Here is a 26,922-nt window from a genome sequence, read left to right on the forward strand (position 1 = left end):
GAGTGAAGTGTCAGGCGCTGTTCTTCTGAAGTTTAACAACTTTTCTGCATCAGGATCAAAACCAAAATGAAAATCCTCCATTTTCTCTTCTTTGTTTTCTTGTCAGGTGAGGACTGATTACCTCATTGTCTCTTTTGTGCTGCTATTTATTCATTTTTATTTTTTAAGGGAACTTTATAAAATGCACATATTCGCATTTGATATTTATCTTACTATTATTATTCTTATCTGACAGATCCAGCTGTGCTCGTCAAGGCAAGGCTCAATATCTGGTCTGCAGCTGAAGGAGGAAATGCTACACTTAACTGCCACTTAACTTTGTCTGGAAGCACAAAGTTCTTCTGTAAGGGAAAATGTGAGCGAGCAGAAGATATCCTCATCAAAACAGATGGAAGCACAGCTCAGAGTGGGAGATACAGCATGAAGTATAAAGATGGATCTTCAGGAAGAGGAATTGTGTCTGTGACCTTCACACACATGATCAAGTCTGACTCAGGACTGTACAGGTGTGCTTTAGGAAAATCTTCTGTTCCAGAATCATACCATGACTTTAAGGTCAGAGTTTCAAATGGTGAGTTTATACTAAAGTATGTGTGTGTTTCTGTCCATGTGTTTTAGCCTAAGTACTTGCACCTACAAGCATCACATTATCAGATGTGTCTTGGTTTTAACAGCAAAACCCTCCCAAGTTAACATCTCTGATCAAGAATAATAGAAGCAAGAAGTTTGCTCTATTTGCCAAAATTGAACAGTGGCTAAACATTTGATATTATGGGAAAATTTAAATATAGCAGATGAAAGGTCAGCCCTCTGTACTTCCAAATCTTCATTATGTGAATGTAACATTTTGAATGGCTTCTTTAAATATGCTAATATTATTGTAGAGTAGTCACTGATCCTGCCCAGGGTCAGGTGAGTGTTTTCTGAGATTTTCACTGATTTTATATAAAAATCAGAATATCATCAATCATGCTTACATGCTACAGGAAATGCGACACAACAGCTTACAGGAAGTACAGACTAATTCATGTTCTTCTGCTTCACAGATCTGGATAAAACCTCTGGTTTTACTCGCACAGAAACTGAGGGAGAAGCAGTCACATTGGGATGTGCCTATACTGTGTATGGGCAGAGAAAGTTCTTTTGTAAGAATGAGTGTAAGAATGAAGGGGAGATCCTCATTGACACAAGCAATGATAAATCTGTGAGTGGCAGATACAGCATTGAATATACAGCAGGATCTGCGTTTGGACTGCATGCGACCATCACACAGCTGACCAAGTCAGATACAGGAGGGTACAGGTGTGGTTATGGAAACCCTCTGTCTCCAGATTCATACTACAGTACCAGTCTTGTTGTCATTGGTAAGTAGGATGGTAAGAAATATGTGATTTAAAAAAAAAATAGCATGCTTTGTCATTCAGTAGGATAAAATAACATAAAAACTGAGGACTCCTGTTACTCACTGCCACGGTCGGGGCTATTGTCTCTTTTCAGTGTCTTTTTTTATTATCTTTTCTTTTGCTATTTTGAATAACACCTTAATTTATTTAAGTTCTAATGAGATGCCTGTATCCTGCAGTAAAACCTGAGCAGAAGATTTGTGACTCATAATTGTATGAATGAACATTTGGCAAAAGTGCAAAACAATCTCTATGTTAAATCTTTTGTTGGAGGTAGTTGTTCTTTTAAATTTTCTCTGTTTCTTCAAAAATGTCTGTTCACATACATATAAAATCATAGCCACTAGCTGAGGCCAAATGTATTAAAGTGTTACAGTCAAGTTGTGTTGGTGATGACATTGTGTTCAAATGACAGACAAAACCTGTGTCTCAAATGTGGCTTGAGAAAATTATGAATCAAACTGAATTTCAAAAAATCAGACCGTTATCAGTTCTAGCCTAAAAGCATGATGGTGTTATATTCTGAACAGAATTTTATTTGTGATAGTCAAGCTACGGTTGATTGCTAATTTTACATTTAATGTACAAGACACTGCAGAATGTAATATTTTTATGGAAAAAAAATATAATCATGTGCCAAAAAACCATCTGTCACACCAACATCCAACCTCACTTTTTCAGTGTGCACTAAAAGTTTCCAAATTAATGTTTTGAAGCGTCTGAGTTCATCAGGTGATGTGGATTGACACTGAGATTGAGTGAGAGGCTGGCCATGACTTTCTAATCTGCTTTAAAGATTTCATTATAATGTTAATGATGCATTTTGTATTTGGCAAATGTTTTTATTTTCAAGTATCACTACTCTTTTTTTAAATTTGTGTATTGTTCACAGGTTCAAATCCACATACTTCGACACCACAAGCAACAACTAAAACAACACAAACACCACCAACAACAACAGCACAGAGACAGAGTTTCACTCCAAAGATTTCTACGTCTTCATCAGATTGTCCTCACTCCTCTTTGGGTCTGGTTGTGTGTGTCTCTCTGATTGGTGTTTTACTGATGGCTGTTTTCATCCTGCTCCTCTACATTTATAAGACAAGGAGGAACACTGCACTGAACATCAGAGAAAATGCAGGCAACAAAAACATGGAGGTGAGTTTCTGTCACTTGTTTACTTTCTGTTTATACAGGTTTCAGTGACTACTGTTTAATCACTGTGATGTTCTTAATGAAGTGTAGTGAAAAATGAATATTTTTTTTAATTAATAACAGACCAAGTTACAGAAACATGTTCTCTTTTTGTTCTAGTACTTCTTATTGTTATTGTTATTAGGTTGGTTCTTCTGTATTTGCATGTTTTTTTTCTTTCCCAGACAAGCATCAGTTCACCATATCTAAATATGTGAAATCACATTTAGCCCTGTCAGTATTTTGCTCTGAAGCAAAACTGCTGTACTTCTCATTTTTAATAGCATGAAACTGATAATGCATAATGTTTTTGAAACCTCAGCTTTTATGTTGATGATGTTTTATTTTCAGTTGTCTGGCACATACGAGAACTGGGGTCCACCCTCCCAACATAAAGGCAGTAAGGACCAGGATCACGTCTACTCTGCTTTGTAAAAAGCACAAGTCTGAAAATGCTAATGTTCTGATGCTTTTTTTTTCTCTTTGGGCAAGTTTAAGATCTTATATAATTTGTTTCACACACATATAAATATATATGAACTGAGCTTATTTTTTCCAGTTACTTTCTTTCTATGTATTCTTGACTTCTTTCTTTATCCATAAATCTGACTGAATGAAACATTCATGTACCACATTTAAAAATAATGAAAAGTCTGTAAGTGTACTAAGATTTTTAATTACTGGAGATCAGGAAAAGTCCATTATGTTTTCCATTTTTATTGACCTATTTAGCATTTCACATATATTTAGCATGGTAGCAAAAAAGCTTCAATATGCAATCTTAGCTTTGTAACACTGAGAACATGCTTATTACGCTGCATTATAAACATTTGAAGAAGAGATCAGTAGAAATATGTTTTATTGACAGAAACAGAAAACCAAAAGCTTTTTTCTAACATGCAGTAAAATGGTTCACAAGCTGGCCAAAAAAAGGAAGTTGAGCCTGATTAAAGCTTAAGAAACTTTACCTCTCCTCATCCTCACCATCACCCTCAGAGGAGCTTTGTCCTGTTCTTTATTGTGGTGGTGAGGGAGGTTGTCAAACTAAAGAAGAAGGCTTTGGTTGGTCTGAAGCAGCAGACCGATACGGGAGGGCCAAAGTGTTGTGGCCTCAGCAGTTGCGGAAAAAAACTTGGTAGTTGGAGGAGGTTGTGGGTGAGACAATTCACAGTTTGCTTAGAATCCATAACAAAGAAAACCAGAATAAACAAATAAACACTTACTTGTTTAGATGTGCAGTGTATGGGAGCAGGTGCATGATGGTTTCAACAGGCTCAAGTACAGCAGTCACTCAGCATCAGCACATCTATTCTCTGTAAGAGGAACTCAGTTGCACATCAAGGCAGACTCACTCCAAAACCTCTGAATGCTTATCACAAACACTGTAATTACCGCTGGATCCCTCTGCACACGTCATTCACAACACAACATGTTGTTGCTCAGCATAAGGAAACAGACTGAGAAGTGTGTATTCAAAGGAGGCATTCAGGTGGAGTATTGCAGGCAGTCACAGCCCAGAACTAAATATGAAACTAAGCACAAAGTAATGTCCAAGGTTTTTTTAATCAAGTGATTCTAATTTTTGTTCCAGGTTCTGTTTATTTGGTATTTTCTATGAAACAAAAAAAATTAATGTGAAATAATATAAGTTTCATATAGAAGACTTATGTTGTTGTGATTCTCTTTGTTTTGCATACACTGTAATGAGTGAATCAGGTCAGACTGTAGATTTTCCTTCTTCTAGCTGTGCTGACTGACCTTTGACCTCATGAATGAAGCATGACGTTTTCCTGCTTAGCTGACTGGATGCATTACAGTCAGACACCGGCCTCAATAAGAGAAACAAGTTTATGTATATACATCATTATAGCTGAATGTGTGTACGCCAGAGGGCGCTGCTTCTTTTGATTAAATCGTCTGTTACAGTTTTTTCTGATTGCTTAAGCACATTTTTTGTAACTATTTTGCAAAACTCTTCACACAAATAAGAAAACCTGTCACCCAATCATCAAAACATTGTAGTTCTCTTGCAAAAGCAAACACAGCTAGATTAACTCTTCACACCTTCGTAAAAATGGTGTTTCCGTATCAAACAGTACACACAAGCCATCATCTACTAAGCACACAATGCGCCAACTGCACACTGATGGTATGAATACAAAACACATCTGGCTTTTGCTTTCTCTGTGCACAAGGTAGGCTATGTCAGTTTGAGCTCATACTTCTGTCATAGATCCATAAGCATAGAGGGATCCAAACTTCAAGTACTGGCGTTTATTCAAACACATCAAAACAAACACAAGTGTTTATTTCCAAGTATAGGATTATTTGCAATCGCCATAATGACTATATGGGTTACTTGGTCTGCAGTGAACATGCTTCCTCTGCCCCCAGCATCTGGTCATCTAGCAATTCTGTAAAGTAACAATTTCAGTATTTTTACATCAATGGTATTGGTGTGTTTCTCATTGGCATATGGCAGTGCTACAAATCTTTGTGCGAAGTGACTGTACTAACCGATTCTCATTTCAAGATGTCCTTATGATGCTTGCTACAGTGTAGCGGCTCAAGTTAGGCTGGACCCGTTGGCCAGCTTCCCTCAGGGTCATTCCACGGTTGATTACATGGTCCACTATTGTAGCTCTGATGTCATCAGCAATTCTATTTCTTACTCTTCTTACCCTTCCTCTCCCCCCTCCTCATCTTCCTCTCCCCCCTCCTCGTCTTCCTCTTGCTCCTCCTTGTCCTTGTCGTCCTCTTCATCCTACTTCTTCACCTCCACGTCCTCTTCCTCGGCCTCCTCTACTTCTCACTCTTTCTGCTCCCTCCATTGTACTCCGCACACACAGCTTACCTGTATTATAGTGCTTAGGCTGATTGCAAAGTGAACTAATTATCTAAAAAAGTTTTCACATGTGAAAGTGTGCCAGACAGTTGGCAAAATAGTGTAAATAATAGCCATAAATGTGTATAGTTTTGCTAGGAGTGCATTGATCATTTGGAAATTGAGTGTAAAGCAGTGAGTTGTGTTTACAGTTCTGCAAAAAGAGTGCTGTGCAGTGGATTGTAGCTACAGGTTTGCAAAGTGTGTGTTACAAAATGGCAAACTGAGTGCAAAGCAGTGTTTGTGTTTTTAGTTTTGCAAACTCAGTGAGTGGTTTTGCTGTAAGTATTAATAGTTTTAGAAATTGTGCTATAAGAATCACAGTTAGGGTTTAAGCATTCAGAAAAAACTGTAATGTAATGTAAACATATCAGATTCAGGACAAACTCTTTCTGCATATAAATAAAGATTGATTCAACTTTAGCACTGTAGGAAATAATAGATTCACATTTGTGTTTACAGAGTTAGAAAGTGTTTTATTTCATTTAGTTTGAATCATGTTCTGTCACAGAAAAGTTCATAGACTATATAAATCATTTGATAACAGCTTCTCATCACAGGAATCATCTGTGTGAACAGGTTTAAATACAGGAAATAAATAGAACAGGTACAAACAGTGTAAATATCACAGTAATATACTGACTTATGAGTGTTATAGAGGAGGAGCATCACAGCAGCAACAGCTTCACCAAATGTACAAAGTAACATTCAATGAATCTCACAGAAATGCTGCAGTTTGAACATCAACACTTAGCTACAGTTAGAGCTGAAATGAGCCTGTCTGTCCAGATGGTGGCGCTGTAAGCTCACTTTTTCTTGCTCTGTTACAGACATGATCTTATTTTCAGGCTCTGAACGAAGTGACTGTCTGCAGCAGTGTGAATGACTCAGAGGAGGAAGAAGCCTCTGGTTGACATGAACGACTGATGTCGGAACAACTTTGTGGTTGTTCGTGTAAAACCACAAAGATGTTACAAATTGTTTCTGTTTGTTCTGCTTGGTAATATAAATTGAGCACTGTGTCTCTCTCATGCTCAGTCAGTGTGTCTGTAATCTGTCCGTGGATGTTTGTGTGTGCAGAATGTGAGTCTAAAGAAGAGCAGACAGCAGCAGAAAGTATTTTATCTGTAACTCTGTTTTTATGTCAAAACGTCTCTGAGAGTGTTTAAAGTGAAATCTCTGCTCTCATTATCATTAGGTATAATGTTATTATCCTGTTAAGCTCCAAAGGGCTTTCAGAGCTTCCTGTTTGAAAATGACTTGCCCAAAAAGAAGGGAGTATTTATCTGCAATTACAAACTGGCACAAGCTTTGGACTACACTGTAGCTCAAAGGCTACTTACTGAAAAAAAAAGACAGTTTATTCATTTTAAATGATTCACTGATTGTTGATGAGTTGCACCTGACCAAATGTATCAACCATAAAACAAAAGGTGGACTCTTGTATATCCATGAAACATTTAAAAGAACAACATCAAAAACAGACCTGTGTGTGATAACATTAGCTGTCCGCTTACATGAACCATCAATTGTCAAATTGTTTATTTATTTTGTTTATTAAATCTTCTTCTTCTTCATAAAAGAATGAGATATCAATTTTAATATAACTTTTAAATTGTATGATTTGAAATTTCTATTTATTTATTTTCAAAGAAACAATAAATATTAATAAATATATCATGTAAATGTATCATATGTAAATATGCCAGAGTCAGCCATAAGGCAACTTTCATCTCTAGTCCCATAATATTTGCTACATTGAGCATTTTGTGCACTTTATTGCTTATACATTTATTATTTTTAGGTTTTCAGGTGAAAAAAAAATCACATCGATGAAGCACTCTCAAAAGAGAAAACACAGGAAACATTTATGACACGTTTACTGACACTTGAGCATGATTACAAGTGTGTCATTGTTGGATTTGATTTCCCCCAAACTGCAGGATCTGCAGGTTTTCATGTCTCTGCATAATGACTCATCAACATGTGAGGAGAAAACGTACAAATCCATCATACACACAGTATATATTATAAAGATACACAGTTAATGTTTAACATTAATACATATCAGACACACAAGAGTCTCATCAGTCACTCAGTGTGTGAAAACAGACACTGACTTGACACAGATGTAGTAACAGGTAAAATTAATTTTAGTAACAACTCAGAATATTTTCCGCTAATGCTCACTATGTTTCAGTTATTCGGCTCAGGTTATAATAAAACAACAAATATATGACATCAGTGAGCAAGATTACAACTAATAAAGTCATTTTATGGTTAATGACTAAATATCAAAAAAAGATTATTCCTAGTTCAATAAGACAACATATAAAAATAAAAGATTCATTTCTTTGTAAAAATGAGAACAAAATAAAACAAAAATACTCAGTTCTCAGGCGGGTAAAACTCATTATAAGATAAGATCAATTCAAAGGTATTGTTCTTCAGATGTAGACATGTTATTTAACAGCCCGCCTACAAGGGAGAAGTCACGCACTGTACCAGCGATATTGGATCAGTTACAACCAGGTCAGCCATGCTGATGGTCTCTCAGTTTGAGGCTTGGTCTGATTCACAGTCGATTGCTGCTTGTACATGTGAAGCATTTTACAGAGAAATGTAAGTCACAATATTGGAACTGTTTATGTAGGCCTGCAGGCTCTGAATGAATAACGTGCCCTATATTCTTGTGAGGAGTGGTGATGGCCAAATAAAGCTTCAGAAGCATTTAAGCTTGTATCAAAAAAGGCTCCTGTGACCAAAAATATGAAAAGTACCTTGATTCTACCAATTAAAATGAAATACTTCATGATTCTCCATTTAAAAGAGCTCAGCTGACAACTTTTGTTTAATATCATGTGACAGTTCTGTCTGGTGAGCTTCACCCCATTTTCAACAGGTGACATTTTTTTCCAGCTGCAAGGATTTCAGTTTTGTAATTCTTGTAATTATTGAATTCATGTTTTTGATACTATTGCTTCTATTACACACGTCGGTTATATATCAGTTGTTAAGCTTAACATAGGAATGCTTTACAAACATTCAGAAATGAACTTACACATTTGCTGTACTTCTCTGGGATAGCTTGCTCAGAGATGAAATGCCGGTTTGGCAGCACTTAGCAAGGCTCCAGATGCTTTCAGTGTGATGTAACTCCAGACCGCCGACAGGTCTCACACACCACAGCCGCTCTATCATGTGACGCATACTTCTCCGACATACTAATGTCACCTCCTGGGTTACATTTTGTGAGGTGCTTTTGTGAACCAATTGGTTATCGACCTACATTATTTAGTTTACATCTGTAATGCCAAAAATATCCACCAGAAGGCACTGTGAATGGAAACTGTTGGCTCTTCTTATACCTCTCCCAACCAGGAAGTCAGAAACCAAAAACCATCCAACATATTTTGAGTGTTTTTGATGAAACTAAGACAGGAAGACAAATTTTTTTGATATATGATAGTGTTAGAGGACTTACTAAACAGATGTATGTCACTTGACACCATTAAAAAAGTGAAATTTAATGTTTAATGATTTTTTTTAAAAAGTGGTCAAAGTGGTTTATTTGTCCCTTTATGGTGCTAATGCTAACATAACCTAAATGTTATTAAAATTGACTATTTGCCATAAAATCAGACCACTAGACCCATTTTGTTTATCCATTGCTATTGATAAATTACATTACAGTTTTTCTCGATTGCTAAAACACATTTCTTGAAACTATGCCTCATATTCTCACAACAGTAAACACAAATCCATAACATCTCACTCAATTTCCCAAACATCCTATTTCCAGGTCAAAATGAAGCTCTACACTCAAAACTATTCACTCTTGCTGAAAAACCAAACTTTGCCCTCAGACATCAAACACAAGCCCTCAAAAACACACACACTACAACAGAGTTTTGCACACTGGTACAATTAATTCAAAACAATAGTTCCAAAACAAATAGGTTGCTTATGGTTCTCCCCTTCAAAAACCTTTTCACATGATAAACACAAAAGACGCAACCAATGTATGTACAGTGGCACATTTTTATTCATGTACTATACAGTACAACACACACCAAAAAACATTATTCCACCTCAGCATCTTGTCTTTGGTCTGGGTCAGGCCAGAGAATCTCATCCACATCACAGGCTATATTGGCCCCAGCCAGGCAGCGGGGGTAAAATCCTCTTGCATGCCTGATCCACCCCTGGCATGCATCTACTGATATGTCTAGGCAGGCTTCTTCCATGGCCTGAAGGAGGTGAACACGGACATAAGGTTCTCGGTCATACACTTTCCACCGCCATGCCGAAAATAACTCCTCTATCGGGTTTAGAAAGGGAGAGTATGCAGGCAGAAAGATATTAGAAAACCTTGGGTTATTGGTAAACCAGTCACGAACCAGAGCAGCGCGATGGAAGCTGACGTTATCCCACACAACAACGTAGTGAGGCTGCTCTGGCTGTGCTGGTTCCCTGTAGTCCAGCTGGAACATATGTTGTCTTAAACCATCAAGAAAAGCAAGGAGAAGCATAGTGTTATAGGGTCCTAGTACGGCATGGCGGTGGAGTACCCCTCGTTGGCTGATGGCTGCGCACATAGTGACATTCCCTCCACGCTGACCAGGGACATTTACAATAGCCCGATGGCCAATTATGTTCCTCCCCCTTTTCCTTCTTTTGGTCAGGTTAAAACCTGCCTCATCCACAAAGATTATTTCATGGGGAACAGGCCGTCCTTCAATCTCAAAGATTCTCTGCAAAACACATAACACAGTAGAGTCAATCGGTACCCTGAACCACAGTTCAAGAGTGCTGAAATGGCAGCATAAACTGCCATGCTGTGATGGTACACAATACTTTATACAATATCCAAACTCATACCTGAACATATTCCACACGTTGGTTTTTCACTCTGTCAGAGTTTCGTTCGAAAGGGACTCGGTATGCCTGTTTCATCCGGAATTGATTCTTTCGGAGGATGCGGTCAATTGTGGAGAGGCTGATGGCATTTATGCCTCGAAAAAGATGATCATCCTCAATCACTCTCCTTTGAATCTCTTGCAGGCGGATTACATTATTTGCAATTACCATGTTTACAAGTTCCCTCTCTTGCCCCTCCGACAAAAGCCTTAACCTGCCTCCACCAGGTGGTCGTCTCTGTGTCCTACAAAAATAGAAGCACTCATTACTGTAACTGTCACACATTCTTTTTACAGGAAAATAATGGAAACATACTGAAACTCAAGACACATAAGTTCAGTAACTTAAACGTTACTGTACAAAGCAGTCTTACTGCAAGTACACCTACCTGTTTTCCTCCCTGAAGGTTCTGATGATGGAGGCAACAGTGAAGCGACTCAAATTTGGTTGTACTCGTTGCCCAGCCTCCCTCATAGTCATCCCATGGACAAGGACATGGTCAACTAAAGTGGCTCGAATTTCATCCGAGACTGACTGTCTTCTTGCCCTTGCTCTTCCCCTTCCTTGTCGCCGTCGTTCTCCACCTCCACCTCCTTCACCACGTCCTCCTCCTCCTCCACCTCTCCCTCCTCCTCCACCACCTTCCTGTTGTCCTAGACCACCTCCTCCTCCTCCTCTTTCACCATGTCCTCTTCCTCCACCACGTCCTCCTCCTTCAACACGTCCTCTTTCTCCACCACGTCCTCTTCCTTTGCATCTCTTTGGATCCATTGTTTCAAACCTGAATGAGCTGACTTTGGCCCTTTTATCTATCCATCGAAGGTTCTGATTGGTGTGTGATAAATTTTGACTCCTAGTGTTTCCACCTGGTTAATTGTGTGCTAATTGAGCTCAAGCTATGCTGACTTAAGTTAACATTATTGAATGCTAGTGCTTTCTAAATGACTACATGGTGTAAGCACTGAAAAATGTAGGGATTTGTGTGTAGAGTTTTGCAGTAACAGTTCACCAAATTTGACTCATGTGTCAAAGCAGGGAATAGTGTTTATAGTTCAGGGAAATGGGTGAGCTTTTTGAACAATAGCGTTACGGTTTTGAAATTTTAGTTTAAAAGCCTGGTTATAGTGTTTAAGCAATCGAGAAAAACTGTAATGCAACATAAAGAGTTAAACCACACTTAGCTGAGTATAAAAAATTATGAAACCAGAGAGTGAAGGACAGGTATTTTATTTGGTGGTGAAATCGGATAAAGATTTTAGTTAGTGGACATTATCAAGTGAAACTAAAACCAAACTAGCTGATTATAAACTTACCGTAAGTAATAACAGTGACGCTCGAAACTCATTTAACCAGTCCAACAACGTAGGTGTGTCACCCAAAGTCACGAGTATGACTATAGTCAAATTATAGTTGTCCAAGAGAAAAACAAGGCAATGAGCTGCAAAGTGAAACACATTCATGGTAGACATTTGGCAAGCTTTAAATTGGTTTCATTATAGAGAATGAATACAATGAATAAGAAGAAGGAACTTTACATGTAGTTGTTCAGTCTTGTCACTTTGTATATTTCAACTCAGTGGTCGCATTTACCTATTTTACACCCATTTTGCATTTTTTGTGCAAACACTTAAGGTGAGGCTTGGTTTCAAAAATTGTTTTGTTTTGACTGAGAACACCTTTTACCATTTTTAAATCTGAGTATACTTTGATTACTGAGACAGGTAGCAGTATCTGGTTCAGGAGGAAGTACAATAAGATTCTAGAATCATTTTTTTGTCTAAACTTGATGCTATAGAGGAAAAACTGCACCAAGTTGTTTTAGAGCAACATTTATATATTTGATTTTAAGAGCAAGTCTTGCTTATTTTTAAAATGTCAGAACACACTGAGCATATATTAAAACAGTTATAGTATCATGATCCCTGCGTCTTGAGTTTCACTGTGGGTTTGTGATTCCTTTTGTTATGAGAATAATTTGTGTTTAGATTGTGCTCAAACTGAGTACACTGAACACAGGACAAGATAAAATAAAACAGGAAACATGAGACACATGCTGAGACACAGGGACTGTGTACGAATAGAAATGAGAACATATGACTGGGGAGAAAGAAAGAGAACATAGAAAACGGACACAGCCAATAAACGAACATAAAGAGAAGGATGACTAGAGGTGACACATGGAACACAATGACCCAGAGAGAGAGAGGCAACTGGGAAACAGATGAATAAACATTAAGACAGAACTTAACATGACTACACATGGAATGTGAAAAAAATGGTAGGCAAGGAAACACAAGCATGGAAAGTACTAAATCAAATGATATAAATTAACCCAGAAGACACAAACACTGGCTCACAGACAAAGGAACATGACACAGAAGAGTTTTTATTGAGCTATTTTAATGAATTCGAAGCGCATATGCCGCTCTCTCTGCTGATCTGAGTAAATGGAACTCACCATCCAGCCTCTTTTTCTCACTTTGTGTAACAGGTATTATATGTTGAGATGACTATATATTATTGTTACGGCCCTGAGCCTTGGAAGTGAGAAATGCCTTTTAATTTTTATGCAAATCCAAGTGTGCTAGGACTCGTGGCTGATTGGTTAGATCACAATCAGAATTTTTCACTGGACAGCTGGACAGATATGTTTATACAAAATTAGATTAGGCCAATTGTCCTATACATATTTTTGACCTAGGGGTAGGATTGATTGTGAACTAGAAAGGGAAAATGCTTAGGGGGCTGAGTACGGCTGGGTATCGTCACTGATTTGTAGAATCATTTTGATTCGATACAGGATCCGATTCAATTCGATTGGAATCTGGAAAGTTTTGCCTCAGACAGTCAGAATTATTAGTATATATCCATATTTTTGTATCTATTGAAAGAAAGCTGACACTTGTGAGACTTAATCAGAGATGTAAACAGAGAGATAAGAAACCTGCAGCTGCAGAAGCTAGCGAAAAAAAAAAGGTAAACACAGCGCGGACCCGCCGACACATCAAAATCTGATTCTTACGCGTCGGGTCCGCGCTCTGTGTTTACATTTGTATGCAGAATCCGTAAACCTGCTCCCATTTACTGTTTTAGCTGTTTGGTGTTTGACGAAATTTTGTGAGGTTTAACCTGAGATGCTGGCGTTTCAGGCAAAATAACGTTTTATTTACAAATCGACTCAAGGTTTTAATGAATCAATATCACTTTATTCAATTTAGAATCGATTGTAATCAGAAAATCGATAATCAAAACCCACCCCTAATCATGAACTTGCAAAGTAAAAACATGATCTATGTAAGGTACACTGTAAAAAAAAATCTGTCAAATTTACGGTAAAATACCGGCAGCTGTGGTTGCCAGGAATATACCGTGTAAAAAATGTGGAATCTGTAAAAGACAATACGGTATACTGGTTTTGTAACCCTAATTTTTAAGGTAGACAACGTATTATTTTACCAAAATCATGATAGAAAAAACCAAATATATTTGTCAATTAAACAGCAATTTAATGTAAAAAATGCAACTTTCCATAGCTTTTTACGGATATTTGCAGTAAAAAAAAAAAGTAATAATATAATAATATTTACAGTAATTTGTTGTTAATTTAACAGTAATAGGATAGACCCTATTATTGTAAATAACTGTAAAAATAACAGAAATATGTTAAACCTTATTAAAACCTTTGACAGTAAAAAACACAGTGAAATTGTATAACAAATTACAGCATTTTATTTTGACCAGATACATTTTACGGTAAATTCCTGGCAACCACAGCTGCCGGTATTTTACCGCTAAAAATACAGTACAATATGAGGAACATAAATGGTTTACTGTACATTTTACATTTGCAACCGCTAAATATAGAAAAATCTAAAGATGCTCATATACAACCAAGGTAGAGAATATTACTGATAAACAATGAGAAAATTTGACATACCATTTGAAAACAGACTAAACATATTATTTTCTCTATTCCTACAAAACAGCATAGATCTTGAGAATACAGCATGTGTCCATATATATGGCTGGTAATCCATGGAGGAATGAATAAACATGAAACAAAATATTACCTGCCCCTGACCTATCAACAGTAATGAGTCACTGGGTCCTGCCTTGGTGAAGGAAAGGACTCGGTGGAGTTTCTAATGCGCATGGTGTTGAAGATACAAGCTCTGCAGGAGTACTTCAATGTCCATCAGGAGTTCACTTTGGACTGGCAGGATCCCCTCTGCAGCAAAAAAAATGGACAAAGTTTGATCAGTGCTTGAGCAAAATGCACAGAAATGAACAAAACGTGCTGCCAAAACCAGATCTAATGATAAATGATTTCTTAAGTGTAAAATATACAGTTCTTAAAGGATAGCTATTGTCAAAATGCAACCTGGGCTGTTTTTTTCAGTTTTTTTTTTTTTTTTACTGTAAACGAGACAAACATATATCTAAAAGCATAATTACGACAAACAAGCCGTTTTTGAGATTGACCGTGATTTTGTTTTGTGGTCAATAGCCAGTGAATGGGAATACTAGGGGGCCGGGGCATAAATTTGAGCGCATCAAAATCGATACAGTAAAAAAAACAAAACAAAACAAAAAAACAGCCCAGGTTGCGTTTTGGCAATAGTTATACTTTAAATCTACTTATGTAAAAGTTATACATAGACAACGCAGCCCTAATCACAATCATAATTTGTTGGAAAACATATTTAAGTTTCGTATTGATTTATCATAGAACTTGAAGTTAATGGCTGAATGCATGGTGATGAGACCTATCATTCAATCTACATTTTATAGCGTATGAAACTGCTCACCTGGACATGAACCTGAGCTCGGCTGATTAAGATTAGTGTCTCCTGTCCATCTTTCTTTAGCAAAACTTGAATAATACCACTGCTTACCTCTTATTGAATCTTTGGGTGCAGACTTAATTGAAGAGCCTCGTATAAACAGGCAGGGTGTGATGTTTAGGGAAACCAAAGAATACAGCCGCCATCATTTCTGCCAGAAGACTCATTGGGTGCAACGAAGCTTTCATTGTGGACTGGCTAGATACCTTCTGCATTCAGAAGGAAAACAAGAAGGGCATACACCATAAACAATAATAACTGACAAAAATAATGAGACAAGAAATTAAAGTAACAAAATAAGTGCAAATCAAGTTTCCCTGTGTTACAGTGTAGCTGAATGTTTTTCAACAATTTGATTTACGGTAAAACACATACCAAATATTTCCAGCCAAGGTTTGTTTCAATCTTCAGCATTTTTTTCCTGCCATTGTCTTGAAACTGTTTCATCTGTCTCTCTCATTTGATGCTGTTTACAAAAACAAAACAGCAATATTGTAAAGGGAAAAAGGAAAATTAATTTAATGGAAAAAAAAAGATTATGACCTGAAATCTCACCATTTCCTGAGAGTCACAGGTCCTTTGAGTATCCTTATGGTTTCTGCTCAAATTCAGTGTCTGAAAAGGGCAGGAACAAAACAAACCTTTTTAATCATAATAAAGACAAAATAAGATTTAGAGACAGACGACAAAGAAATGTGTAAAATATCTTCTTGAATCTGTTTACTTTACTAACCTTGAAAGAGACTCTTGGGTCTTAGCTGTGCCACCACCCTTAAACCTTAAAACAGATGGAGACGATATGCTGGCCTGGCTTGAAATTTCCATATTTGGTGCTGTAAAACAATATCACAAACAATAGATTAATTGTACTTTTTGGACCTTGGCCAAAGCATAATAGAAAAAACAGAAAGTCCTTCATGGCTATTGTGCAATGAAATCATAATACTTACTGGTTTGTTTCTCAGATGTCTCCACTCCTAATGATTGTAGTGCCTCCAGTACAATTTCAAGGATTGAGGCAGACAGGTCCGGCAGCACCTTAGTAATGGAACTCCTTATGCTGCCCCCCATTTCCAAGATGTCTGATAAAAGAATGTGAATAAAGGTCAATTTACACCAAGTGGTACCTTTGGTCTTAAAATATGAAGCTGATCTTGCTTGATACTACACTTTTATACAGTGTTTCGTAAGTACCAAACTAACAGCACCATTATTGTGACAGCACACTGTGTTTCAGTGGAACCATTTGGTACCCATACTTCATGTAAGATGTTAATGGATAGAAATCAATTAAGTCAGTGGGTTTTGACCAAAAAAATCATTTTATTTAAAACAGCTTACTATCACTTATGTCACACAGAACATCAGCAGGAGGCTCAGTAGAGGGCTCTTCTGATTTCTGCCACAGATCAGACTCTAGCAGACATCTCAAAGTCTCTCTTAAAGGCACATAATAGGCAAACCTATCTTTTCTGTTTTCATCTCTCCCTAAAAATATTTTCTTTGGTTCCGCATAGTTGAAGGCTTTTTTAAAGATCTGAGCTCTGGAGTGCACTGTCCTCAATGGCCCGGTATGACATGCAGAAAAAAGATCATAGCTTTTGACAGACTCACAGACTTTGTTGATGTCCTCCTCTGATAATGATGTGTCATCTTTTAACAGTGATGCAAGTTTACCCAAACTGTATGTCTGTCCCAACTCATGCATGTTCTGCATTTCCTCTACAATGTTCTGTATGGTTGAAGCAGGCAGTAGAAACTGACCCTGCAATTTTAAGTAGAATAGTGAAACGTTTCTCAGAAAAAGATCACAGAATTCAGGGGGCATTTCCATGTTATCTTCATGTGCAATAGACTGTGCAGCAGGCTCGGAAATCAAGGGTACAAAGTCATCTGATGTGGTTGGAACAGATGATGATTGACATGCAGACTCTCTATATAAATCACCAATGCTGCTGTCTGAAAACTCTGTGTTTACGTGACATGTGAGCAGTAAAAGATGATTTAACTCTAAAGGTATTTGTGCATCCTCTTACTGGACAAGTGACCACGTGTCCTTCCACAATATGGCTCTTCAGATGAGCTATTAACTCTTTAGAGTTCTGACACTGACGTTCACACATCGCCATTGCACATGTAAACGAAGAAACCACCACCACACCAGTGACATGGGTGGGGGCAGTGTCTTCGGTAAAAATGAGCCTTAAACGCGCCATACGTGGTGTATGTCTGCTTGCAGCCTGCTTCAATACACCGAAAGAAACAACGTGGCTCATTCCGATGCAGTTTACAATGAAGCACGTAGCCCCTTGATGACTGAACTACCTTACCACAGAAATTACACGTTAACATAACTCCATGTACTTTGGTAATTCCTCCCTAGCGAGGCACGCCAAATACAGAAACTAATCCAGAGCAATGCTTCCCTCGCAACAGTAATGCTAACTCAACTCACAAATGCTAACTAAATTCACAACCTCACTCATAAAAAACGAACTGCTAAAATTATCTATAAACGCTGGGCTGGTGGATTTTTATAACAGAGATAACTTGAAGTTGCATGTACTCACCTCACCTCGAACTAATTGTAAGCTGCCAGGATGTCTACAAATTCCGAAGATGCTGTGGTCCAAGCAGCAATAAATGGCGCTAATATACGAGTTCAAAACTGTGTCCGTTAGCGAAGCCAACTTGAGTCTCCTGCATGAAAAAAAGAGCGGATGGCACACAGCTCAGCAGCGCGCCGCGCTATTGGTCATTTTCAGGTGACGTCATCCCGCAATGTAACGTTGCTCTTTGTTTCTTTAGGAGGTTCGAATTTGATCAGAAGTCATGTCTGCAGACCGCTGCAGCCACGTCTTACCTTGCTTCCCCCTTTTTTTGGTGAAATGGTTCGCTCATACTGCACAATGTTGCTACCAGATTTTTTTTCTCTGCAATTCGAATGTAAAACGTCTGTACACAGTTTACCAGCAGTTTAGCTACCAATCAACAGCGATCACACAAATTCAAAATTTAAGGCCGACCCACTTAAGGTGGTCTGATAATATGGCGTGAAACACAACAACATAAAGTTGTTTTAAAATAATAATTAAAAAAGATTATTGAAATCAATTTTATTCACAACCATAAACTTTATTTTTAACATCTTCTTTTGCTGTTGATTTTTTTATCAGAAGGTTAACAATGATATACTGCAGGCCTAACTTTTAATCTGTATATCAGTATCTGAATTTTAAAATAAAAAAATACTATCAGTTTTATTGTCTTTCACTGCTGATATTTGCTTTTTTTTTAATGGTATGTACTGGTTGTATTATTACGGTGGACCCTATTTTTTAACATCTTGTTTCTGTAAAAATGAATGTTTTTGTTTGCTTAAAAATCTACAGCTTTATACTGTGAATTCCAATGTGCACAACCCCAAAAGATGTAGTTTTACTCAAATAATACCGTAAAATCTAAGTTTTTCAGACATTTTCAACATTACAATATGTAATTGTAAAATGTATGCATATTTATTTGTTTTCACAGAAAATATTTATAATTTCAACATTTTATTACAGTAAAAAACAAAGTTTTATCCAGTCTCACAATTAACGGTTATTCAATCTATTTAATACAGTAAAAGGAAGTTTTTGATTTTACGCTCCATTACCGTTGGAATTTGACGGTGTTTTGCTGTATATTTTACTGACTTTTTTTACAGTGTAGCCCTTTTGTTATTTTTATTTAAAAAGAGGATTAGTTTTACTGGTCTGTTTCTTTTCCTAGAAATAATTCCTCCTGCCCTAAGAAAATCCTCTTGCATGGAACAGAAGAGGCTGGAGTGCAGAAACTGCACTGCAAGTTGGTAGATATGCAGGAATACTGCATATCTACCAGGAATACTGGGTCCTGCAGACTATCACCTAAAAACAATAAACAAAATGATTTTCTAAAATGTGCAGCAATGTAATTTACGTATAGTGTCAAATACTTTTTTTTTAGCCTTTATTAGCTTTAATTCACATGGAAGTGTTTCAAAAGTCATATACTGTAATGATATTTACATTATGAAAAGATGATTTTGGACATTTCAAGTTTTTCACTTCTGCAGATAAAATGAATTGAGCAAAATCAACTCAAAGTATTCCCACACGCCAGAACGTCTCTTCCTCGCTGGCTCCATATCTGTCAGTGGAATGATCACCTCTTCGCTATCTGTCACCATCAACACACTCCACAAATCCTGTGAATGATTCACTTCCTTATATCCATTTGAATCAGTTACCGAAGCAGTTACGTGCGTAATGAAGCTTCGGACATCGCTGGTCACGTGACTTTTGCCAAACGAAGCAAGCCTCGACACAGTGCTTCTGAACCAGTGTGTTGTTTTTTTTCGACACACGCTCCAGAGCGTCAGCTTCAAGCGGGCCATCACTAGCTAAACCTGTTCACAGTGTTGCACTTTGTTTGTTAAACCTGGTATAAATCTGAACTTAGTTGTATTAGAGTCTTGTGTTGCTGGCTTGCTATAGGTAACCCTTAGTTTTTATTTTCTGACAATAGCTTACCTTAGTTTACCCTTCGCTTTTACTCTTGACTGTTTTTTTTTTTTTTTTTTTTTTCTTTATCAATTGGTTGCCCGGTGGTCTGTTGAACAGCCCAGTCGGTTTTCTGTTTAAAGTTTGCAATAAAACCTTTTATTTTACTCAGTTTTCGTGTAGTGGGCTTGTGTATGTTACTCTCCTCCTGTCGCCTAGCAGAGGGGGTCGTAGCATTATTCATAATATATAGGCAGCACAGTGGGGCAGCACTGTTGCCTCACAGCAAGAAGGTCCTGACCTGAGTTCAATTCCACCATCAGGTCATGGTTTTTCTGTGCATGTTTAAGTCATGTGTTTGCATGGGTTCTCTCTGGGCACTCCAGCTTCCTCCCACAGTCCAAATACATGCAGTTAGTGGGGATAGGTTAATTGGGAACACTAAATTGCCCATAGGTGTGAATGTGAGCACAAATGGTTGTCTCTGTCTTTCTGTTAGCCCTGCGACAGACTGGGGAACTGTCCAGGGTGTACCTTGCCTCTTGCCCTAAGACAGCTGGGATATGCTTCAGCACCCCCCGCGACCCTGAAAAGGATAAGCGGAAGCGAATGGATGGATGGATGGATGGACACTTTGGATTAGGGATGGACCGATCTGATATATAGTATCGGTCTGATCCTGACCTGAACTGCTGGGTCAGATATCGGGGAGAAATTAAAAAACTGTAAGCTGATCCTTTAACCCTTTGTGGTCCACACCAAGAAAAAAGCAATGGAAACATTTTTGTTTGCATTTCTTATTGATTTGTGTGAGTAATTACCACAATCAATATTTTTAAAAATATTGATCTCTATCAAAGGGTTGAGATGTCACTTAATTTCATTTAGTATGAAATGTCATGCAAATACAAATACATTAGATAATACAGTTGAGAAAATCAAATAAAGGGCCAAACTATAATTAAATTAATAACAAAAACTATCCAGGGCATTGGATACAGTTTATTTCCAGCAGCATGCCAGTAAACATGTTTGTTCACTGGCATGCTGTTTTCATTCCATCAAAGGAAAGTAATATATGAAACAAGAAAATAATAGTTTTCTAATCTGCAAATGTGAAAAATGTGCTACAGCACAAAATACTCACATTCAGGCCACTTCCGATTTAATGCTACAGTGCAAAATCATTTTTGGTTTTTAAAAAACTAAAACATAAACAATACAAATCAAGCACATCTGCTTGTGGTTTTGGTCGTTGGGGTCTTAGGGTGTAGCATTTATTCTGTGGTCTTGGAGAGCTGGATCATGGTTGTCCAACTCTAGATGCTGGCTTGTTAACTTGGTTCAGACACAGCCAGGTGGAAACCTTTTAAGAACCATCGGTTTCTGGTCCGGTAGGGCACAGTCCCTCTTGTAGACCAGTTATTCAAGTCAAGGATTTATCTGAACAGTGGAATATGCCATCTCCGTAACTTATAACTTGTCTTATACAGGTGTAATATCAGAAAGCTTAATTCCTCCCTTATGTTAATTATATACAGGGATGAGTGATGGGCATTGATCTTTGCATTGGACTGTTTGCTCCTCCGTTTCACCGATGAAAGACTCATGAACCCACAGCCGTTGTTTAGAAGGTTGACACATTTAGTGTCAAACCATTTTATTGCAAAATAAAATATCAGCCTGTAATAACAGGCTTCATGGCCCTTCTTCATCAGGTCTTTGTCTGCCATCAGGGGAGCTCCACCGGTGCAGTTTGGTCATACAGTACCAATGCACCTGACACCCAAGGAGGTGTGCAAGTTCTGGACCAAGCTGAAACTTGTGAAGAGCTGAGGTTCTTTCATGGGGTTGCATAGTGTTTTTTTTTTTTTTTAACTTTGGCCATTTAGAGGTAGCTTGGGTTCCTTTTCACTCAGTGGAGCATTGAAGAATGTAGACCCCCCTTGATACAGCAGCAAGTCGTGGATGATGCCAGATGAACTTGCTTGGCAGAACAATTTAAAGCCCCACTCATCTGGTTTGTTGGCAATATACTGGTGGAGAGTGCCAGCCCTGTTGGCTTCATATGAAACCATGACCTCAAACACACTGTGGTTGAAGGTGGATGGTATCATCAGTATCATGCCACAGGACCATGTGATTTTGAGCCATATATGTCATGGTCCCCGTGCCTGCCCAGCCGGCCTCACAAGGCTACACTTGTGTTTTTGCTTTCTCTCTCTCTCCCCTACCTCTCTGCCTGGGCGGAGCTCACAGCTGGCTCCCGCCCTTGGCTCACACAGCTGTTGGCGATCAGCTGATTACCCATCTACTATTTGAGGCTGGGTCACAGATCCTCTCATCGCTGGATGATTGCGCTACTGACGTTAGTCTTTCTTTCCAGCTCCCGTGGTCTTATACCTTTACGCCCTACCTTCGTGATTTGTGAGTGATTTCTCCCTTTCCTGTTCCATTTTATCTTCCCGGACCTGTGACCTCCTCGCGGTACGAACGTGTGTGAGTCGGTTGTGAGGACGTGAGCGAGCGTGAGAGAGAGCCTTCCCCTAATCCCCCGGAACCCTGAATTTTCCCCGTCACTGTATATATTATTGCACTGGTGTGTAAATAAATCGTGTTCTGAGACGTCAACCTGCTCTGCGCTTGAGTCCCTGCTTTCAGTTTGTGACAATATAATTGTTTAGTGTCCATATAGTACTTGTTAAACATGAAATTAAAATTTTTGACAACTTAGTAATATTAATTTACCAGCTACTGTAATTTGGTTAAAAGGTAATCAGTTGTGATATTTGTGATTTCCACGTGTTATTCTTCATTTTTACAATATTTACTAATATTAACTCAGAAAGTTACAAAAATGACTTACTGAGGAAATTATTTCAGCCTATTCTTGCTGTGCTAACACTTACAGTTTTTCTCGATTGCTTAAACACTATAACCAGGCTTTTAAACTAAAATTTCAAAACCGTAACGCTATTTTTCAAAAAGCTCACCCATTTCCCTGAACTATAAACACTATTCCCTGCTTTGACACATGAGTCAAATTTGGTGAACTGTTACTGCAAAACTCTACACACAAATCCCTACATTTTTCAGTGTTTACACCATGTAGTCATTTAGAAAGCACTAGCATTCAATAATGTTAACTTACAGTTTTTTCTGAATGCTTAAACCCTATCTGTGATTCCTGTAGCACAATCTCTAAAACTATTCAGACTTATAGCAAAACCACTCACTGAGTTTGCAAAACTAAAAGCACAAAAACTGCTTTGCACTCAGTTTGCAATTTTGTAACACACACTTTGCAAAACTGTAGGCACAATTCACTGCACAACACTCAATTACCAAATTTCCAACACACTCCTAGCAAAAGTATGCACATGTATGGCTATCATTAACACTAATTTGCCAACTGTCTGGCACACTTTCACATGTGAAAACTTTTTTAGATAATTAGTTCACTTTGCAATCAGCCTAAGCACTATAATACAGGTAAGCTGTGTGTGCGGAGTACAATGGAGGGAGCAGAAAGAGTGAGAAGTAGAGGAAGCCGAGGAAGAGGACGTGGAGGTGAAGAAGTAGGATGAAGAGGACGACAAGGACAAGGAGGAGCAAGAGGAAGATGAGGAGGGGGGAGAGGAAGATGAGGAGGGGGGAGAGGAAGGGTAGGAAGAGTAAGAAATAGAATTGCTGATGACATCAGAGCTACAATAGTGGACCATGTAATCAACCGTGGAATGACCCTGAGGGTAGCTGGTCAACGGGTCCAGCCTAACTCGAGCCGCTACACTGTAGCAAGTACCATAAGGACATCTTGAAATGAGAATCGGTTAGTACAGTCACTTCGCACAAAGATTTGTAGCACTGCCATATGCCAATGAGAAACACACCAATACCATTGATGTAAAAATACTGAAATTGTTACTTTACAGAATTGCTAGATGACCAGATGCTGGGGCAGAGGAAGCATGTTCACTGCAGACCAAGTAACCCATATAGTCATTATGGCGATTGCAAATAATCCTATACTTGGAAATAAACACTTGTGTTTGTTTTGATGTTTTTGAATAAACACCAGGGCCCTATTTCAGGAAGCCGGTTTAGAAAACTCAGAGTGAAAAACGATACTCAGGGTTGAGTAACCCTGAACTGTCCAACTCGGAATATTCGGTTTCAGAAAGGCTGATAACAATTAGTTCAGTCAACGCGGAGTTGCTTTAACCCCAAGTGAAGCGCGCGGACGAGGATACATAAAGCCCTGATAAGCGGAGCACAGATTAAGCGAGTCACCATGGAGACGGAGGGAAAGAAGGCGCGGTCAATGTATTTCACAGCGCTTGAGGCCGAAATTCTGATGGCAGCATATGCCGATAACATGCAAATTTCTCAGAAAAAAAGTAACACAGCCTCAGCTGCAAAACAAAGGGAGCATGCATGGCAAAACATAGCCGACAGAGTCAATGCGTGAGTGTTAATATAAACATTGATCTAGGGATTTCCACCCATTTAACACGTTATTTTATCATATGTTATTTTATTTGTTATTTTATACATTTTATTTTGTGATGTGAGCGCAGGTGCAACCCAACAGGCCCCAAACGTGCCTGGCAGCAAGTAAAAATGAAATATAAAAATATAGTCCAAACAGGTGAGGTGTAATTGTATTATGAGCCATAGTGCTTGGTCTGTTTGTTCCATGTAAATCAATTGCAGTTAGAGGCTACATTAATTTTCTTTCTGTAAGCACTTATTGAAATTATCTGAGCACATTACAAGTACATATTTGCTTACTCTGTATGCTCAAATGTGGCCCGTTATAGCCAACAGAAAAAAAGCGGAGGCCCGAAAAACAGGTGGGGGTCCTCCACCACTCACAGAGGCTGAGCAGTTGGCCCTCAGCCAAAACAGTGGGCGCCCTGTGGCCGAAGGCATCTCTGCGGGGACATCCTCTGAGTCAATAACCCCGCAAGACACAAGTGCCTACATAGGGGGTAAATTCAAAATAATACATGATGTGCATACATCCTTTCTTCACAGTCACCTTTGCAGTGCTACTCATTCATTTGATAAACTCTTTACCATAATGGATTATTTTGTAGTGACAAAGGGGCGGAGACAGTGAAGTTATTTTCCTACTGATTTTGCCTTGCCTCAGTCTTGGTTGTCTTTGAGAGCATAATGACAATGAAGTGTAAGCTGATTGGTATGTTTGTTAATTGCCATTTGGTCCCTTGTAAGTTATAAGTGACCTGTATAAACCTCATATTCTATCAGTTGATGGTGGTGGTGTACTGCATCTGGTGCAGCCTCCTGTTGAGCCAGACCAACATGCAGTTGTGAGTAATACTCCACAGATTATATGAGGTTACAGTAGAACAGCAATGTTGTCTATTTCTTTACTACAGGAAAATAATGAAGAAACATTGACAGCTGTTACAGAGGAGGAAGCAACAGAGACACTTTATGAGGTTTACATCTTTTAATACTTTGTGTACAGGAAACACAGGCGACCAATAAAGCCAGTTGAACAAAAAATCTGTTTATTCTTCTTTCAACATGTTGAGGTGATGGGTCAAAGGAAATGATTGTGACATATGGTGTCTCTGACTGCGCTTCCATCTTGTATGTCCGTGCGAGGGTCAGCATGTTCATGGTTTGGATCACTGCTGATGTTTGGTTCAGAAGGACAGTGTTCTCCTCTAATTGTGGCAATGTTGTGAAGAATCACACATGCCACAATAATGTCACATGCCCTTTCTGGGGTGACCCTGAGTCTTTGCAGGCACTGGAACCGGGCCTTAAGCATTCCGATAGTCATTTCAATTCTGGCTCTTGTCCTGCAATTAGCCAGATTATATCGCTGCTGTGGGCCCGGTTCAGGGTCAGAGTAAGGGGTAAGCAAATAGGGTAAACGTGGATATCCCCTATCACCAAGCAAGTAGCCAGTGAACTCTCCTAAGACAGAAGGATACACTTCAGTTCAAATGTCCCTGAAGCAATTGGTCTTTATATATTTTAAAGTATTCTCAACTCACCATGTCCAAATTTTGTGCTCAGTGTACATTCACGGAATATTTGTGAGTCATGGACAGAGCCTGGCCACTTGGCTTCCACATTTGTGATAATGTTGGCAGCATCACATATGATCTTCACAGTGCAGAGAACACAAATTAGCATCCATTACTATAATGAAATAATTTGTTAGTGTGAAATGCTACAGGGAACTATGTACCTGCACATTAATGCTGTGGAAAGACTTCCTGTTCACATAGTCTCCTTCATTTACTGAAGGAGCAATGATTGGAATGTGAGTGCCATCTATACAGCCAATCACGCCTGGGAACCGTGAGAATAAATGTAACATTTAAGTAGTAGTTCAAATATCACCACATCATAAATTAAGTTTTGGTCATCCTGATACCTGCAATTTTGTGGAATCCCTCTTTGATAAATCTTGTGGGTCTATGACCGGGGAACACCACAAACGAGTACAGGAGACGTGCTCAGCGTCACCAATATTATACAGAAAGCTCCCGTTTGCAAAAAACCGAAGTGCAATACAAATAATATGTACAGAACTGAGAGGATGTCCACGATGTGTCACATGCGTAATATATGGCCTGAGGATGTTATCCAAATAACTTATAGATTGTGCTGAGAAACGGTAACGTTCACACAGAAACTCATCAGGAAATGATAAAATGTCCAAACGCGCTCTGATCACTCTCTCCCGGCGGAGAGCTCTGCAGAGAATTTGGGCTTCACGATCTACTGGCTCTTCAAGGAAGTGGCACGCCATGTCCGACACTTCCTACTGTCAGGTTTCCGACAAAGGGGCGGAGACAGTCAGGGTTAGTTGTAGTAAACCTGCTAGGGGGCAGGTTAGCTTCACGGAGTGTGTCGTCATAGTGACTCACTGAGGCTTCATCTGAACTCGCTTTGTGAAACCGAAAACCCAGAGTTTTCGTTAACTCAGGGTATACTTACTCAGTTTTTCCACTTAACCGGCTTCCTGAAACAGGGCCCAGTACTTGAAGTTTGGATCCCTCTATGCTTATGGATCTATGACAGAAGTATGAGCTCAAACTGACATAGCCTACCTTGTGCACAGAGAAAGCAAAAGCCAGATGTGTTTTGTATTCATACCATCA

General features: G+C 38.6%; 2 protein-coding genes and 1 long non-coding RNA gene across 4 annotated transcripts; 1 reads left to right on the forward strand and 2 right to left on the reverse strand.

The window, feature by feature from the left end:
• LOC146713942 (polymeric immunoglobulin receptor-like) lies at positions 1–4,003 on the forward strand. Its single transcript, XM_085450539.1, has 5 exons — positions 1–106; positions 236–571; positions 1,047–1,364; positions 2,296–2,561; positions 2,949–4,003. The coding sequence occupies exons 1-5, from the start codon at positions 67–69 to the stop codon at positions 3,030–3,032; spliced, it is 1,044 nt and encodes a 347-aa protein (XP_085306665.1). The 5' UTR covers positions 1–66; the 3' UTR covers positions 3,033–4,003.
• A 5,505-nt stretch (positions 4,004–9,508) lies between these two features.
• LOC146713943 (uncharacterized) lies at positions 9,509–10,991 on the reverse strand. Its single transcript, XM_085450538.1, has 3 exons — positions 10,790–10,991; positions 10,363–10,645; positions 9,509–10,235 (listed from the first exon to the last, which is right to left on the reverse strand). The coding sequence occupies exons 1-3, from the start codon at positions 10,879–10,881 to the stop codon at positions 9,564–9,566; spliced, it is 1,047 nt and encodes a 348-aa protein (XP_085306664.1). The 5' UTR covers positions 10,882–10,991; the 3' UTR covers positions 9,509–9,563.
• Positions 10,992–14,107: 3,116 nt separating this feature from the next.
• On the reverse strand, positions 14,108–17,959 carry LOC146713944 (uncharacterized). 2 transcript variants are annotated; one of them, XR_014918753.1, is made up of 7 exons: positions 17,821–17,959; positions 16,196–16,327; positions 15,979–16,078; positions 15,801–15,860; positions 15,621–15,711; positions 15,297–15,454; positions 14,108–14,629 (listed from the first exon to the last, which is right to left on the reverse strand). It is a non-coding gene; the product is annotated as an uncharacterized LOC146713944 (long non-coding RNA). The 2 variants fall into 2 exon arrangements; XR_014918752.1 differs by having other exon boundaries at positions 17,816–17,959.
• Between the last annotated feature and the right edge of the window lie 8,963 nt (positions 17,960–26,922).

This window comes from Copadichromis virginalis, linkage group LG3, assembly GCF_057382275.1.
Source record: "Copadichromis virginalis isolate Kocher_CV1m ecotype Utaka linkage group LG3, C_Virginalis_male_GT1.1, whole genome shotgun sequence".
Taxonomy (NCBI): Eukaryota; Metazoa; Chordata; class Actinopteri; order Cichliformes; family Cichlidae; genus Copadichromis; species Copadichromis virginalis.